General features: G+C 38.4%; 1 protein-coding gene and 1 non-coding gene across 13 annotated transcripts in view; both read right to left on the bottom strand.

The window, feature by feature from the left end:
- Positions 1-19,334, bottom strand: part of RYR2 (ryanodine receptor 2) — a 749,188-nt gene that overhangs the window by 279,314 nt on the left and 450,540 nt on the right. For all 12 annotated transcript variants that reach the window (XM_046026812.1, XM_046026816.1, XM_046026818.1 and 9 more), the window contains one exon: positions 13,284-13,367. In XM_046026812.1, coding sequence (XP_045882768.1) covers positions 13,284-13,367 — 84 coding nt within the window. The remainder of the gene's footprint in view (positions 1-13,283; positions 13,368-19,334) is intronic.
- Positions 2,015-2,152, bottom strand: LOC123955825. Its single transcript, XR_006821377.1, has one exon. It is a non-coding gene; the product is annotated as a U4 spliceosomal RNA (small nuclear RNA).

The raw sequence follows: 19,334 nt of genomic DNA, 5'->3' as shown, positions 1-19,334 counted from the left end.
ACACTGCAATACCCAAATTGGCAGGAAGAGTATTCTTAGGTTTTTGGCACTCCCTAAAAGCCTTCCTTTAAGCCCATAAAGGAAGCTAAAAGAAGAGCAATGACCTAGAGTACTCACAGAAATGAGAGTAGACCCAAAGACCAGTGGGGTAAATAGGCATCCCATAAGATGCCAGCAGTGATGAATGAAGGTAATTGACAAAGACACTCCCTCTGACCAAACCTGAGTCAGGCTCCTCTGAGCCCTCTTTGAGACTGGGACTCTGACCTTGGGCTCTGTCTTTGTTCTAATTAGTTCCATTTTAGCAAGAACCCTACTGGATCAATTTAATGAAAATCCATCCTTGATACTGGATCACATTCTTCTTCTCCCTTTCTTGGTATCTTATCACTGAGTCTACCTTCAGCAAGAATCCTATCAAATTGGTCCTGCAGAATTCCCCTTCTCCTTGATGTTTCCTAGTAGTAATCTATCCACTGCCCACCTGCACTCCTCATGCTTCTCCTTGTCAATAAATCCCCACTCATCCTCATTGGATTCCAAATGGGGTTCAGTTTGATCCAGAGGTCTCTCTTCCCCAACTGCAATAGTTCCTGAATAAAATTTGCCTCTATACTTTTAACTTCTATCCAGCTCTGGTTTGCTTTGACATTAATTCATTCATGAGAGCAAAATCAAAAGAGATGGACCATGGATCGTCTCCTCCCCATCTTGTGAGTGTACCAAACACAGGTAGCCCCAGTGGTTAAGAGAGAGGTAGACACTGAATTCAAATTCAACAACAAATACTCAGTCAGTACTAGGAATTACTGATATTATCATTAAATAACATGGACAAAGAAGTCTGTCTTTATAGGAATTATGTTCTGATGCAGAATCAGGCAATAAACAAAGTAAGTATAGAACAACAGTATGTTAGAAGACGACGTAAGTGCTGTGGGAAAAAATAAAGGAGAAAAGGGGGGATGGGGAAATGTACAATTTTAAATAGGGAGCAAATTTTTTTTATTAAGTAGGGAATAATCTTAAAGACGTGAAGAAAGAATGCTTTGAGAAGATGACATCTGAATCAAAACTTAAAAGTGAAAATAAACACAGAAAACATTGATTTTAACAGAGTTTGCACTCAACAGACTAGGACTAAGTTTCTAATACTAAGCTTCATTGTGGTGCAAGGTTCATGGGGCTTAAATACGAAATTAAACCTGATCAGAGAAAATAAAGAACATTACATATTAGCACATTTTTAAATTTGCGGTTTGTGAAATTTGCTCATTACACATTAAAGGGGTGTATAAAGCTGTTTTTTTCCCCCTTCATGATCACAGTGCTTCATCATTAAAGAAAAAAATCTAACTGTATTTGTAACACCATCTTTCACTTAGGTAAATATTTACATTAACTGAATTTGGTACATGTGCTGTGTCTATATAAACAGTATATCTCTATCTCTTTATCTTTATCACGGGCTGACACATTCAGCATCCAAGCCTTCAACTTAGAAAGTCATTTATATAGACCTATAAGCATTGAGAATATCACTCTTGACTTTTATGTGCCCCTATACGCCTGAGACACCACTCACATCTCCCCTTCCCAACATTAGCTGGACTTCAAAGGATTAGTGGTAAGAAGGTGATGGTGGGGGGCGCCTGGGTGGCTCAGTGGGTTAAAGCCTCTGCCTTCGGCTCAGGTCATGATCCCAGGGTTCTGGGATCGAGCCCCGCATCAGGCTCTCTGCTCTGTGGACAGCCTGCTTCCTCCTTTCCTTTCTCTCTCTGCCTGCCTCTCTGCCTACTTGTGATCTCTGTCTGTCAAATAAATGAATAAAATCTTAAAAAAAAAAAAAAAAAAAGAAGGTGATGGTGGACAGAGGGAATTGACCACTGGATTTAAAGACCTCTCAGACAATTCTAAATACTACCAGTTCATAATTCAACACTATCTATTATTTTCCAGTGATAAATACAGGCAACCAGTTCCTGATCTACTATGCTCTGTGTTATTTTAATAACACAGACACATGCTAAAGAAAAGTTTTACTAAATGGCATTGGTATTCAGACAAGGATTTTTTTCATTTATTTTTTAATTAGCAATAATCGCACCTCGGATAAACCTCATCAGCTACGATACTGCCACTGTTCAAAGCTTTCATTTATTTTTTAAAAGATTTATTTGTTTCCTTGAGAGAGAGAGAGCACAAGCCAGGGGAGAGGGAGAGGGAGAAGCAGCCTTCCCGCTGAACTGGATCTTGACCTGAGCTGAAGGCAGATGCTTAACTCACTGAGCCACCAAGGTGCCCAGATTTTTTTTTTATTATTATACCTATAATTTTGTTCTGTTCTTAAATCTCAATTACTCAGGCGTATTAGAAATTGGCAATCCCCAGATCTCAGAAGTGGATTTTTTTCTACTGCATTCTTCTTTGTCCCTGTAGTAACTGGACTCTATGTTCATCAGACTATGCAGTGGGTCAAGAGCTTCATTTTGCAATAAATGCAGGAAGATTTATGAATTTAGGAATTGATAATATGTTACACTTTTCAAATGCCTGCTTTTTTGTTTTGAGGAGGAATAAGAAGAAAGGGAGAAAAGAACTACAATGAATCACACATTCCACAAACATCCTTAAGGATTTTTAATGAAATGTGTTTATACATTAAAAAAACCCCTAATAGTCTGTCCAACAAGAAGATCTAACAATTTTAAATATCTATGCCCCTAACGTGGGAGCAGCCAACTATATCAATCAATTAATAACAAAATCAAAGAAACACATCAATAATAATACAATAATAGTAGGGGACTTCAACACTCCCCTCACTGAAATGGACAGATCATCCAAGCAAAAGATCAACAAGGAAATAAAGGCCTTAAATGACACACTGGACCAGATGGACATCACAGATATATTCAGAACATTTCATCCCAAAGCAACAGAATACACATTCTTCTCTAGTGCACATGGAACCTTCTCCAGAATAGATCACATCCTGGGTCACAAATCATGTCTCAACCAGTATCAAAAGATTGGGATCATTCCCTGCATATTTTCAGACCACAATGCTCTGAAGCTAGAACTCAATCACAAGAGGAAAGCTGGAAAGAACCCAAATACATGGAGACTAAACAGCATCCTTCTAAAGAATGAATGGGTCAACCAGGAAATTAAAGAAGAACTGAAAAAATTCATGGAAACAAATGATAATGAAAACACAACAGTTCAAAATCTATGGGACACAGCAAAGGCAGTCCTGAGAGGAAAATATATAGCAGTACAAGCCTTTCTCAAGAAACAAGAAAGGTCTCAAGTACACAACCTAACCCTACACATAAAGGAGCTGGAGAAAGAACAAGAAAGAAACCCTAAACCCAGCAGGAGAAGAGAAATCATAAAGATCAGAGCAGAAATCAATGAAATAGAAATAGATGAAATAGAAACCAAAAAAACAATAGAAAAAATCAATGAAACTAGGAGCTGGTTCTTTGAAAGAATCAATAAGATTGATAAACCCCTGGCCAGACTCATCAAAAAGAAAAGAGAAAGGACCCAAATCAATAAAATCATGAATGAAAGAGGAGAGATCACAACTAACACCAAAGAAATACAGACAATTATAAGAACATACTATGAGCAACTCTACGCCAACAAATTGGACAATCTGGAAGAAATGGATGCATTCCTAGAGACAAACTACCACAACTGAACCAGGAAAACCTGAACAGGCCCATAACCAGTAAGGAGATTGAAACAGTCATCAAAAATCTCCAAACAAACAAAAGCCCAGGGCCAGACGGTTTCCCAGGGGAATTCTACAAAACATTTAAAGAAGAACTCATTCCTATTCTCCTGAAACTGTTCCAAAAAATAGAAATGGAAGGAAAACTTCCAAACTCATTCTATGAGGCCAGCATCACCTTGATTCCAAAACCAGACAAGGATCCCACCAAAAAAGAGAACTACAGACCAATATCCTTGATGAACACAGACGCAAAAATTCTCGCCAAAATACTAGCCAATAGGATTCAACAGTACATTAAAAGGATTATTCACCACGATCAAGTGGGATTTATTCCAGGGCTGCAGGGTTGGTTCAACATCCGCAAATCAATCAATGTGATAGAACACATTAATAAAAGAAAGAACAAGAACCATATGATACTCTCAATAGATGCTGAAAAAGCATGTGACAAAGCACAGCATCCCTTCCTGATCAAAACTCTTCAAAGTGTAGGGATAGAGGGCACATACCTCAATATTATCAAAGCCATCTATGAAAAACCCACCGCAAATATCATTCTCAATGGAGAAAAACTGAAAGCTTTTCCACTAAGGTCAGGTACACGGCAGGGATGTCCATTATCACCACTGCTATTCAACATAGTACTAGAAGTCCTAGCCTCAGCAATCAGACAACAAAAAGAAATTAAAGGCATCCAAATTGGTAAAGAAGAAGTCAAACTATCACTCTTCGCAGATGATATGATACTATATGTGGAAAACCCAAAAGACTCCACTCCAAAACTACTAGAACTTGTACAGGAATTCAGTAAAGTGTCAGGATATAAAATCAATGCACAGAAATCAGTTGCATTTCTGTACACCAACAACAAGACAGAAAAAAGAGAAATTAAGGAGTCAATCCCATTTACAATTGCACCCAAAACTATAAGATACCTAGGAATAAACCTAACCAAAGAGACTAAGAATCTATACACAGAAAATTATAAAGTACTCATGAAAGAAATTGAGGAAGACACAAAGAAATGGAAAAATGTTCCATGCTCCTGGATTGGAAGAATAAATATTGTGAAAATGTCCATGCTACCTAAAGCAATCTACACATTTAATGCAATCCCTATCAAAATACCATCCATTTTTTTCAAAGAAATGGAACAAATAATCCTCAAATTTATATGGAACCAGAAAAGACCTCGAATAGCCAAAGGAATATTGAAAAAGAAAGCCAAAGTTGGTGGCATCACAATTCCGGACTTCAAGCTCTATTACAAAGCTGTCATCATCAAGACAACATGGTACTGGCACAAAAACAGACACATAGATCAGTGGAACAGAATAGAGAGCCCAGAAATCGACCCTCAACTCTATGGTCAACTAATCTTCGACAAAGCAGGAAAGAATGTCCAATGGAAAAAAGACAGCCTCTTCAATAAATGGTGCTGGGAAAATTGGACAGCCACATGCAGAAAAATGAAATTGGACCACTTCCTTACACCACACACGAAAATAGACTCCAAATGGATGAAGGACCTCAATGTGAGAAAGGAATCCATCAAAATCCTTGAGGAGAATGCAGGCAGCAACCTCTTCGACCTCAGCTGTAGCAACATCTTCCTAGGAACAACGGCAAAGGCAAGGGAAGCAAAGGCAAAAATGAACTATTGGGATTTCATCAAGATCAAAAGCTTTTGCACAGCAAAGGAAACAGTTAACAAAACCAAAAGACAACTGACAGAATGGGAGAAGATATTTGCAAATGACATATCAGATAAAGGGCTAGTATCCAAAATCTATAAGGAACTTAGCAAACTCAACACCCAAAGAACAAACAATCCAATCAAGAAATGGGCAGAGGACATGAACAGACATTTCTGCAAAGAAGACATCCAGATGGCCAACAGACACATGAAAAAGTGCTCCACGTCACTCGGCATCAGGGAAATACAAATCAAAACCACAATGAGATATCACCTCACACCAGTCAGAATGGCTAAAATTAACAAGTCAGGAAATGACAGATGCTGGAGAGGATGTGGAGAAAGGGGAACCCTCCTCCACTGTTGGTGGGAATGCAAGCTGGTGCAACCACTCTGGAAAACAGCATGGAGGTTCCTCAAAATGTTGAAAATTGAACTACCCTATGACCCAGCAATTGCACTACTGGGTATTTACCCTAAAGATACAGATGTAGTGATCCGAAGGGGCACGTGTATCCGAATGTTTATAGCAGCAATGTCTACAATAGCCAAACTATGGAAAGAACCTAGATGTCCATCAACAGATGAATGGATAAAGAAGATGTGGTATATATACACAATGGAATACTATGCAGCCATCAAAAGAAATGAAATCTTGCCATTTGCGACGACGTGGATGGAACTAGAGCGTATCATGCTTAGTGAAATAAGTTAATCGGAGAAAGACAACTATCATATGATCTCCCTGATATGAGGACATGGAGAAGCAACATGGGGGGTTAGGGGGATAGGAGAAGAATAAATGAAACAAGTTGGGATTGGGAGGGAGACAAACCATAAATGACTCTGAATCTCACAAAACAAACTGGGGGTTGCTGGGGGGAGGTGGGATTGGGAGAGGGGGAGGGGGCTATGGACATTGGGGAGGGGAGGCGAACCATAAGAGACTATGGACTCTGAAAAACAACCTGAGGGTTTTGAAGGGTCAGGGGTGGGAGGTTGGGGGAACAGGTGGTGGGTAATAGGGAGGGCACGTTTTGCATGGAGCACTGGGTGTTGTGCAAAAACAATGAATACTGTTATGCTGGAAAAAATAAATAAAATGGGGAAAAAAAAACCCCTAATACACAAATAGCCTATTCTCAAATAGGAAATGCAGCATATAATTCAAATGACATTTTGTATCCATGTTAATCCTTAAATCTGAAATGGGTCTTTTATAGGCAGCATGTAGTTGAACATTTTTTCCATCCAGCCACTCTGTACCTTTTGATTGGTAAATTCAAGCCACGTACATTTAGAGTAATTGTTGATATGTAAGAATTAGTAACTCTGCGCTGAGCAGGGAGCCCAACCTGGAGCTTGATCCCACAACCCTGAGATCATGACCTGAGCTGAAATCAAGAGCTGGACACTTCACTGAGGCACTCAGGCACCCAACTGGCTTTAGTTCTTTTTACTCTTCTACTTTAAATTCCATGCTTAGTTGCATGGTTACCACACCATCTGAATGTAGTGTTAGAGTTCTCTAAGTCTGACTGATTTTTCCCCATTACCAGTGCACCGTTAGCTTTCACATGCTGCTATATTCCTGGGTTAGCGTCTTCCCATTTCAGCATGAAGAATTCCTTTCAGCATTTCTTGCATGGCAGGTCTAGAAGCAGTGAACCTCCTTCAGCTTTTGTCTGGGGAAGCCTTTATTTCCCTTTCATATCTGAAGAATAAGTTTGACAGATAGAATATTCTTGGCTGACTATTTTTATTCTTTCAACACACTGAATACATCATTTCACTCTCTCCTGGCCTGTCAGAGTTTCTGTTGAGAAATCTGCTCAGGCCTAATGGGGGTTGCTTTGTCAGGGACTTTCTTCTCTCCCTGGCTTTGAGATTCTTTATGGTTGATTTTTGACAGTTTCATTAAAATGTGTCTTGGAGAAGGTCTTTTTACACTGAGGTAACAGGGTATATGCCATTAGCTTCATGGACTTGTACATCCAAGTCTTTCCCAGGGTTTGGGAAGTTCCTGGCTATTATTTCTTAAAACAAACTCTGCCCCTTCTCCTTTTAGGGCCTGATCATCAGATATTTGCTTTTCTGACAGAATCTGAGGGCTTTTTTAGGCTTTCTTCACTCTTTTTAAACTCAGCTCCTGCTCCTCTTTCAACTGTATAAATTCCATATTCGTAACCTCCAAGCCATTATTCTTCCTCCCCGGGATCTGCTGAGACGGATCATCTTCTCTATGTTCTTCACCTCATTCACTGAATTCTTCAGGTCCAGTATTTCCATTTGGTTCTTTTTTAGAATCTCAATTGCTTTGGTAAGGAGCTCCTTGTGTTCATTAACTTTACTCCTGATTTCACTGGATTGTCTTTCTGAGTTTTCTTGGAGCTTGTTGAATTTCTCACAACAGCTATTTTAAATTCATCATATTGTAATATTCTATGCCTTTGAGCCTGGTTGCTGGAAAATTATTTTCTTTTAGTGATGCCCTATTTCCTTGATTTTTCCTACTACTTGTAGCTATGCATCTTTGCTTTTGCATTTGAAGTAGCCAAGACCCTCTTAATTAGCTCTGTGTCTTCTCGGGTTCTTACAGTTTGCTAGGCAGTTTATTAGAAACTATTTTTTGTTTTGTTTAATTTCCAGAGGGGTGAGCTATATCTCAAGTTTGTAGATTCTCCCTTGCCCACTAAGTGTGGCCTATGTTCTGAGCATTCTCCCCGTCTCCTGAAGCTTGCCTTTCCCACATACTCTGGAGTACACACACAGCTGGCAGAGTTGGGGGAAGTATGGATTTAATACTTGGTGAGTTGGGGGTGCCCATGGACCTGGTAGGGAGATGAGGCAGTTCATGTCACTCCCAAAGGCTTGTGGGTGGACTTTCTGCTAAGCAGATTCAGATAAGAATTTGAAATTCTTATCTACCTCTTTCCCAAAATCCTCCCGAGGCTCTCATGACTAAGCTCCCACCGCAGTACTCTGGGTGCTGATGGACCAAAATGCGTTTCTCTGGCTGCATCCTGCCAACTGATTTGTTTTCTTTCTTAAATGCCACATGAGTGAAATAATACGGTATTTGTCTTTCTTTGGCTGACTTATTTCACTTAGGATAATACTCTCCAGTTCTATCAATGCTGTGGCAAATGGCAAGATTTCTTTTTTTTTTTGGCTGAGTAATATTCCATTGCATATACACACTGCATTTTCTTTATCCATTCATCATTTGATGGACACTTGGGTTGTTTCTATAATTTGACTACTGTAGATAATGCTACTATAAACATCAGGGTGCATGTATTTTTTGAATTAGCACTTCTGTATTCTTTGGGTAAATACCTAGTAGTTCAATTGCTGGATCATAGAATAGTTCCATTTTTCTAAATTTACTGATTCTAAAATACCTATAGCTTTGTATTATTTTTGTGGGATGTGTAAACCATGAGTTATCTTTTTTAATCCAATCTGACAATCTCTGTATCTTACCTGAAAAAATGAATCCATCCACATTTATTGTGATTACTGATGTACTTGGATTTGTCTCTGTCATATTTTTATTTTTTAAAATAACCATTCTTGACACAAACAAAAGAATATGTTTAAAGCATTATAATAAAGTGAATTCCATTAATCCACCACCTTGTTAAGAATATTATTAAAACCACTGTATCTATCTGTATGCTCCTCACATAGATACACACACACACATATTATATAAGTATGTTTTGTTTGTTTTTCAGTCTTAAAGACAGTATTATACTTTATATAGCCATGTCGGGTATATTTTTATCCATCCTGAACATTATTTTTTAGGTTCATCTATGTTGCCATTTATGACTATAATTCATCAATTTTATTGTGTGACTATATCCAACTTAATCCATCTTCCTACTAAATAGTATTTCTCCTACTCTTCTCCCTTATTTTTATGCTATTACAGATAATATTTCTAAAACAATGGCTTTCATGTTTGTTGGTGTGGACTTTCTCTACGGCATATCTCTAGGAGTGACTGCTGGGTATCAAGATGTGCAAATGTTTAATTTTATACAATTATGCCAAACTGCTTTAAAAATGATTGTAAACACACTCCAACCTTTAAGACTTATGTGGATCTACATCCACAACAATCTTTGCTATTACCAAATTTCTTAATTTTTGCCAACAAATGAGATGGTATCTCATGAAAAATTGAGACATAGGATAGATTTCCAGCAGGTGTGAATAGTTTTCATTTAATGACATCATTGTGTCTATTTCCCCATTTATGTTCAAGTAATGCAGAACTACTAAAAGCAACACAAATAAAAGGCATCAATAAAATATTACAAAGGCAGAGGACTTTAATCAATCCCTCAAGAAGACTAACTTATTGCAAACTCTATGCTCTGTGTATCCATTGATCAATCATTTGGTTTCTATTTATCTCAGATTTAGATATCAGAATTGAAGTGGCTACTATAGGAATAAACATTAACCCACTTACCTCAACAGAATAAAGAAGCCTGACATTTTCCGACCAATGATAATTCTATTTAAACTGATGGCTTTCACAGAGAAAACTGGTTTTACCAATTAGATTTTATGGCAAATGAATTCCATAAACTGAATAAGCTAAATTCTGACCTGGGGGGGGGGGGCGCTTGGTTATTTTTTGGACTATTTTTTGGAACAGTTTTATGTTCACAGCAGAATTGAGATGAAGACACAGTGCTATTCTCTGCCTCCACACACACAGCTTTCCCCATTATCAACATTCTCCAAACAAAGTGGTACATCTGTTACAATTCATGAATCTACACTGCAACATCATTACCATTCGAAGACCCTAGTTTATATCAGGCATTGTACATTTAATGGGTTTAGATAAATGTATAATGACACTATCTAGTCATTATAGTGTCATACACAATATTTTCTTTGTCCTAAAAATCCTCTGTGCTCTGACCATCCATCTCTTCCACCTTCTCAACCCCTGGCAACCACTGATACTTTCAATGACTCTATAGTGTTGCCTCTTCCAGAACGTCATATAGATGGAATCCTACAGAATGTTTTCATACTTTTCAGATTGACTACTTTGCCTCCAAATTGTGACAAGATAAACACATGCAGCACATAATAGTTTCTTAAATATGTCATGCTGTCAAAGGTAATCTGAAATTAATAGTTCTATCTTCTTATCCTTACATACATCAGGTTAAGTAAGGTATCTTCTAATTAAATTGACAGACATAACTACTAGCTTTTGTTGTTCTTTTTCATTTTAATAATGCCTTTGTGATATAATTACCAAAAAACCGAGATAAAAGTGATTTTATTTTATTTTTTTAAGATTTATTTATTTGACAGAGACAGAGAAAGAGAGAAAGAGAGAGGGAGCACAAACAGGGGGAAGTGGCAGGCAGGGAGAAGCAGACTTCCCACTGAGCAGGGAGCCAGATGCGGGGCTCAATCCCAGGACCCCACTATCATGACCTGAGCGGAAGGCAGGCGCTTCACTGACTTGAGCCACCAGGTATCCCAGTACTTACTGGGATGAACTTTAATAAAAAGCTAAAAAATTCTTTCCTAAGTAAGGTAGTTTCTAATTTTTTACTTTAAAAAAGCTGAACAAGGAAGGACATGACTAGTCATCAAGTGATAGGTCATCAAACATGATTTCTTTTTCTTTTAAATTATTTACTTATTTATTTATTTGACAGACAGAGATCACAAGTAGGCAGAGAAACAGAAAGAGAGAGAGGAGGAAGCAGGCTTCCTGTTGAGCAGAGAGCCAGATGTGGGGCTTGATCCCAGGACCCTGGAATCATGACATGAGCTGAAGGCAGAGGCTTAACCCACTGAGCCACGCAGGCTCCCCATCAAACACGATTTCTGAGGATGGACCACTATTAAGTTTCAGTTCACTGAACTGAATGATTTTTTTTGCTGTCTTTCATTCTTTCAACAGATTTTTTTTCCTTTAAACTGAATGATTTTTAAAGAAAAACTTATTTATGTAAACAAAGAATGCAAATGACCCAGAACCTGTCTCTTTTTATCAATAAACGTTTATACATGGGTATATGATATAAATGGAAAAAAGAATAGCTGAATCCATTTCATTATGCACTATTTTCCATAAAATCTTATTTTTACTTTTTTTTATCAAAAATGAATTTATGTTGAACACCTGTTTACCAAATTAATTGTAATACCTCAGAAGAAAAATGTCAATGTTTACTGACTGTGACCACAGAAAACAAAAAGCAAAACAAAAAAAAAATTAGATTTAGTTATAAAGAAATATGACAGAGTGATGAATCAAAACATATTTTAATAGGGTAACATTGTATGAAGGAAATGGATTGGAAATACAATTCAAAGAGAAAAACAAAATGATGGAAAAAACATAATATCAACATTTATATGTAGTTTTAAATAGATGATAGTACATATCTCATCACTGTGGATCTGCTTTTTTTAGTGACACTGAAAATTGACATAGAAGTGTCATTTCAAAATGTAAATATGTGAAAATGCCATAAAACAACATCCAATGGATGTGCTTAAACTTCTGAGGAAAACTTATAGAACCTAAAAATGTGCTAAGTAATAACATAGCTCTCAGACATTTTTTTTTCCTTCCAGGTTTTCTTCCTTTTTTTTAATTTCATTTCAGTAACAGAATTCATTGTGTATGCACCACACCCAGTGCTCCATGCCGTATGTGCCCTCCATAATACCCACCACCTGGTTCCCCCAAACTCCCACCCCCCGCCCCTTCAAAACCCTCAGATTGTTTTTCAGAGTCTATAGTCTCTCATGGTTCATCTCCCCTTCCCATTTCCCTCAGACATTTTTTTAACGGAATACCTGAGTAATAGTGTTTGCTGAACCAGAGGACTTGCCTGAATTGGCATCTGCAGGGCAAGCTCACGATTTCTATTTTGATTTTATGTTTATCAGGGGTAACTTGAGGCCAGGGTGACCAATTAAGAGTATGGGGTGGCTCTTTTGCTTTATGCTCATGATATAACTTAACACATGGCCAGACCTGCTATCTATCTATAAGGCACAGGCCTCGGAAATTGAAACAAAACAAAAATAGTAACATGAAACAGCAATCATTCATTGAGCACTTACTCATTTAATACCCAAAAGACATATCACCTGTTAGCCACTAAGAAAAAACCTGGATTTTTGAGAAGTTCAACAGCATCATAGACAGAGGCTATATGGCCCAGCAGGCAAAATCACCCCTATAGCATTCATGGCCTCAGTTTACACAACTTAAAATGGGGGTAATAACACCAACTTTATAACTCGTCCTAAAATTTGCTTTTTGGTAAAAAAACAAATGAAATTAGGGGTGCCTGGGTGGTGCAGTCGGTTAAGTATCTGACTCGGTTTCAGCTCAGGTTGTGATCTCAGGGTCATGAGATCAAGCCCCACGTCAGGCTCTTTGATGGGCGTGGCACCTACTTAAGGTTCTCTCCTTTGTCCCTCACCCCCAACTGCATTCTCTCTCTCTCTCTCTCAAATAAATAGATCTTTAAAAAATGAAATAAAATTATTAAAAACATCTTTTGGTGCAAAGTGGAAAACCAGACATAAGCAGTTAGGGATATGGACAACGAAGTGTTCACACATACCTACATGCAACGAAAATAGCACACTTTTTATAATATACTCCCAAGATTTTCTGAGTTTCGTTTCCTCTATGGGCAAGTCATACACGTATCTATCAAGAGTTTTTTGGGTGCAAATAGACTGGAAAATCCATTTGCACCCAAGTAACTGAATACACGATTGAATCAATGCAGAGACTAGTTAATATTGCTTAGACATTCAACTTACTTCTTAGGCAGCTTCATTTTTTTCACCTTTTCTTCAGCATATTCGTCTGATATCCCCACATGACATCCTAATGCCAGCAAAGTCCTGGAAAACAAAACCAGAGATAAGCTGCAAGAACTCATTCTCCATCTCCAGAATAACCCGACATAATGGCGGATGGGAATCAAGAGCAACATTCCACCTTGAAAGGAGAGCAGAAAATGCCTTTAAAGCAAAGGAAAAACATTTATTTCTAAATCATTTACTTTTGAGTAATGTGTAAATCATGTGATATTTCAATTACTACCAAAAGCAATATATTGAATAGTAAGTCGTCCTCCAATCCCCTCCATGCAGTCCCATTTCTTTTCCTAAAGACACTGGTTGCTACTGATTCTTGAATGTCCTGCTACAGTCTGTGCAAATACTAACACAGACTTGTGTGTGTGTGCGTGCATGTGTGTGTGTGCGCACAGGAATGCATATTGTTTCTTTTCCCCCCCTTTTACATGACGGGTACATACAAAAGACAGCTCTCTGCAATTTTCTATCTTGACCTTACTCTGTAACTCTGATATACTGTTCTTTCATATAAAGCCGGTTTATTTTTCAACAGTTCTGAAGTACTCCATTAGTTGAATGTGTCATGTTTTCACCCAGTTCTTTGTTCAATCTTTTCTTATTACAAACAATGCTATAATGAATAACCCCATACATTTAATACATGTACTGTGCCCTTCATCTATAGGCTAAAAATTCCTAGACATGGAATTACCAGCTTACATTTTAAAGATTCACAAGTATTCCCAAATGTCTATAGAGTTGGTAGTAATTTACATTCCTACCAGACATGTATGACATTGCCTCCTTCCCAGACAGTTCTCTGCTTAAACTTTGTCAATTGGTATGTTAAAAAGGTATCTCCTTAAGGAGCCTGAGTGGCTCAGTCAGTAAGGTGTCTGCCTTCAGCTCAGGTCCTGATTCCAGAGTTCTGGAATCAAGTCCTGCACTGGGCTCCTTGCTCAGCTGGGAGCCTGCTTCTCCCTCTGCCTGCCACTCCCCCTGCTTGTGCTCGCTCTCACTCTCTCTTTCTCTAACAAATAAAACCTTAAAAAAAAAAAAGGGGAGAGAAAGTTATCTCATTATCATTTTAATTTGTATTTTTATAAGATTTTATTTTTAAGTAATCTCTACATGCAACATGGAGTTTGAATTTATAATCCCAAGATTAAGAGTTGCACACCGCTGACTGAGCCAGCCAGGCATCCCTGTATTTTTCTTAAAATAAGTGTATTTGAGCACCTTTTTCATATGCTTGATATCTGTACTTACTTTCTGCCTGTGAAAATATTCTTTGTTCAACTTCCCTTTAGTTATAGGGTTTTAATTGCATTTTAGAAGCTCTTCCTGTGTCTGGGATATGAGTTGCAAATGTTTTCCTCTAGTTTGTCTTTTTATTTTCTTTGTATTGTTATTTCTAAGCAGAATTTCAAATCTGTTTTTATACAACTGAAAATTTTCCATCTTTTCTTATGGCTTTTGGGTTTTATATGGCACTCAGAAATTTCCCATTTGTAAAATCATTTAAAGGAAAATGTCCATGCTTTCCTGTGTGGGGGTGATGATGAGGGGATTCTATTAGCTTAAGGCATAGCTTAACTTTATTTTTTTTCCCAGATGGGTATCTAATTCTCCATAAAATATTTACTAAATAATTCATCTTTTACCCCTGGTTTGAAACGCAACCTTTTTTAGATACAAATTCCCCAGATATTGTTAATCCTGTAGGGGACTTTGTAGTTTAGAACAAATTTCATTTTCAAATGACACATCAGGGTCCCTGTTTGCCAGGAACTATTTGCCCATTTTTTAAAGATATTTTGTATTCTGTATTTTTTTTCTTCCCCTGAATGACTTCTGTTGATTTTCCCAAGACAGATCCTTACAATTCACTTGTAGAACTCAACCTTTAGAGTCCTCTAGGTTTATACGGAACAACATGACTTCACTATCCACGACAATAATGGTTTCTCCTATTCCAGCAGAATAAGATAGAATGGCTTATCCTTCTGGATTACAGAATTTCTAGGGCCTAGTCACAGTAGGTATGTGGCAAGTATCTACAGTTCACTCACACTTTCCTCCACAACATCTGAAAAATGAAAATCTGGAGACAGAAAGACAGATGGTATAGGTAAATGGAGCTGTGTGTATTACACACACACATACACACACACACACACACACACACACACACTGTTATCACATTAAATTTTAGGTAAAATCTTAAAAAAAAAAGGTATAAGATAGGGAGTTTAAAGAAAGTAAAATCATGTAGAAAAATCATGTAAGAAAATCATTACCTTCATGTAACTTAATCTAGTAAGAAAGGAAAAGAGTAAATAACCCCAGAGAATAATATTAAAAATGGAAATGGTAGAGCAATAAAAAAAAATATATTAAAAGGTGTAAGAAGAGAAGAGGAGAAGTGGGTGAGAAAGGTCTCATCCAGGAAGTATACTTAAGCAGAAACAGGAAGCAAAAGTAGGAAGGGGCCCATCTAAGCATCAGATAAAGAATTTTCAGGCTAAAGGAACAGCACAGATGAGGCAGTAAAAAATCTGAGTCACTGGAGGGAAGAGACCACGGGGGCTGGACCATAGTGAACAAGGACAGGAGTTGGGTAGGTACGCTGAGAAGTGGCCGGGGTAGGTCCCCAGGACTCACGCAGACTCCTGCAATGAGTGCAATGGGAAGGCCGTGAACAGTTCCAAGCACCATGTGTGTGAGTATGCCAAGGTACAGGTGCATGAACTCTGGCTGTGCACAGAATGAACTGGAAGAAAGTAAGTGGGGGGAACAGTGAGGAGATTCTCAGGGCAGTCGAGGGGACATGTGATGGTGGTTCAGACCAAGAGGAGTGCTGTGGAAAGGGGGGGAGGGGACAGACTGGAGATACGCTGGAGAGGACCTGGTGATGGGCTGGGCCCACTGATGGGCTAGATGCAGGGATCGAACATAAGGAAGAGTCCAGGATAAGCCCCGGGTGTCTGGCCTGTGCAGCAGATGAACGGAGATACCACTCACAGGGGACATAAGGCTGTGGGTCAAGCTGCCTCAGATCCAGGGAAAATAGCGCTGAGGAATGGGATACACACAGAACAGGTGTCTGGGGTAACAATGCACATTTAGGAAGCTGTCAGCAACTGTGTGGGTTTGGGTGTGTGATGGGTGTGATAAGAAGTTATGGGTGTGGATAAGAATGCCTAGAGACTGTGCAACAGAGAGAGGAGTGAGCCCAGGACTCAACGTCAAGAATCACAGCAGAGATCGGGAAAACTGCTGCTGGCACGAGACTGAAAAAATAAAAAACAAAAAACAAACAAAAAGAAAGTATAAAGTTAGGGGGAAAACCTGCTCTTTTAGACAAAAATCATGTCTCTTCCTTAACTACTTTTCTCCCTTTCCTATGCTCTCCTTGGTGTCCCTGTGTCCTTATGCTTCTCATCCCTCCCTACATATGTATATAAACACATCGCTTTTCCTACAAACAATTTTAGGGAAAAAACTACTTGATCAAGGATGCCTGCGTGGCTCAGTCAATTAAGCATCTGCCTTTCGCTTAGGTCATGATCCAAGGGTCCTGGGATTAAGAGTCCTTCATTGGGGTCCTTGCTCAGTGGGGACCCTACTTCTCCCTCTGACTACAGCTCCCCCTGCTCATTCTCTCTGACAAATAAATAAAATCTTTAAAAAGAAACAAAAACCTACTGACCAGAAGAAAAATATTATTCTAGTCTTGCTCTAGTTTTGCTAACTTACAAAGAAAGATTCTATGAAAATATAAGATGTTGATTAAAAAATCACTGTATCATTCATTCCTTAAACATGAGTCATTTATTCCAAAATTAAGATCTGAAATTCAGGAACTACTGTTAAGTAAAGCAGAGCTTAAACCTTTAGTGACACAGGCTAAATTGGGCACGGGGCTAACAGGCCTGCTGGAAGCACAAGGTTGTCCCGAGAGAGGGAGCCGGAAGTCTGCAGGACTCTGCAGCGCCCAGATAACCAGCCAGTCTAAAGCACAGACAGAGCATCTAACATTCACATCCACGTGAAATCACCCTTCAGCCCAAAATAAGGGATATTCTGTAGTAATCTTCTGCTTATTTGTTACTTCGGCACTCTTCAGAATTCAAGGGAATAAAGTTTTGATCCTTCCCATGATACCTTTATGGAGTGTGTCAGACATATGGTGCTCCAAGCTTGGTCATTATTATAGGATGTAGTCCCCACCACAATTCTATGACCACTCCATTCCATTCCACTATGACCCCATTTCACTGATGGAAGAAAATCTAAGGTTTGGGAAATCTAAGATTCCCTTTGGAGCAGCAAGTCCTTGACCCTGTACCATCTAACACCAGAGCCTGTGTTCTCACCTACTCTGCTCTGGGAGCTACCAACTAAACAAGGCTGTAATGGAAACACAGAAAGAAACCACCAACTACTGAGATTGGGCTAGGTGTGAATTTTGGAGAAGTAGGGGTTCTTCCTGCTATTTAGATTTTAAAGAAATACTTTAAATCAGCTCACTGTAAAGTATTGAGGATTAGCTCAGGGACAAGGTCATTAGCATTCATGATGGGCAACAGCACCTCAGTACAGGCACTGTGATGATTAATCAAATCAGCCACCAGTCCCTCTTTAGGAATGAGGTCAGATTACAGGCAGTCAGACTCAGCACACTATGCAAATAAGGAGGTTTCTCCACTTCCCTGCTTCCTGGGATTTGTCCTTTGCAATAGCTGGCTTAGTTGTCAATCACTAAAATTACAGGGAATGTAATCCAAATTTAACTGAATAATCTTAGACCATGACCTTTCAATAAAACATTTTGTTGTAAAAGATGAGCAAATGGTGAGCTGCTGTGAATCACTTACTGAAATGTACAAGCCGCTAACCAAGAATACAAAGGGAGTCAGGGGACCCTAAACACAGGGTCCACAGGTCAGATTCACGCATCATGCATTATCTCTGGGAGGTTCTCAATTTACTTGATTTGTATATATTTCCCTTTCCTTTCAAATTACTAGTAGAACCTAAACTCACTAGATGTTATATATGTTAATTTCCATAACGATTATTAGAACCGCAACTTTGAAGAAATACACCTGAACCCAAAACCCAAAGTTTGAAACAGTGGTGAAGTTTTATGTTCTGAATCCTTGGTGAAATCACTTCGAGGGAAATAACTCCTTACTCTTAACAAAACTGAAAGAAACAAAAATAGACACAAGGATATAAGCCTAACATAAACATGCATTAGAGTAAGTGATCTATTTGAATAAATCTAGTTCTAGAGGCCACCAATGACAGAAAAGGAATTAAGAAAAGGTAGTCTTTCAAAAATACTTTCTGGACTTTTTTCTTTTCTTTTGAGAGAGAGAGAGAGAAAGAGAAGAGGGGGGGAGGGAAAGGGAGAGAATCTTACGCAGGCTCCATTCCCAGCACGGAGCCAGACACAGGCCTCAATCTCATGACACTGAGATCACGACCTGAGCTGAAAATCCAGAGTCAGATGCTTAACTGACTGAGCCACCCAGATGCCCCTTTTCTAAATTGTTTGTATTAAAATTCTTGTCCTTCCTTTATTTTTACTCCACCTCATTCTTTCATTTGCAATGATAAGTGGCCAATTCCCTGAATGCAAAGTGAATCTGCCTTTAAAGACGACATGTAAATGGTCTAAGGTTGCTTTTCTCAAAGTATGTTCCTCAGGCAAATGGTCCCGAGGCACTCTCTGACAAAAAAAAAAAAAAAAAAAAAAGATGGGATGGTTAAATAAGACAGGGAAATAACAAATATGGATTCCATACCATATTAGAGATTCACAGCACTGAAAAATCCATCAGCAAAATAAACAATTATTTTAACTCAGCATCTTTAAAATATATTAGAGCAGCGTTTCTCAAACTATCTGTGATAAAAGGCCAATTTCTTTTTAATTTCTAGCCTATCATGATCTGATTCTCTGATAAAATACAAATAAAATTTGTTGGAGAAACTTAA

Source organism: Meles meles, chromosome 13 (assembly GCF_922984935.1).
Source record: "Meles meles chromosome 13, mMelMel3.1 paternal haplotype, whole genome shotgun sequence".
NCBI lineage: Eukaryota > Metazoa > Chordata > Mammalia > Carnivora > Mustelidae > Meles > Meles meles.
The sequence above is the reverse complement of the archived record's forward strand: the minus strand, read 5'-3'. Positions and strand labels throughout refer to the sequence as shown.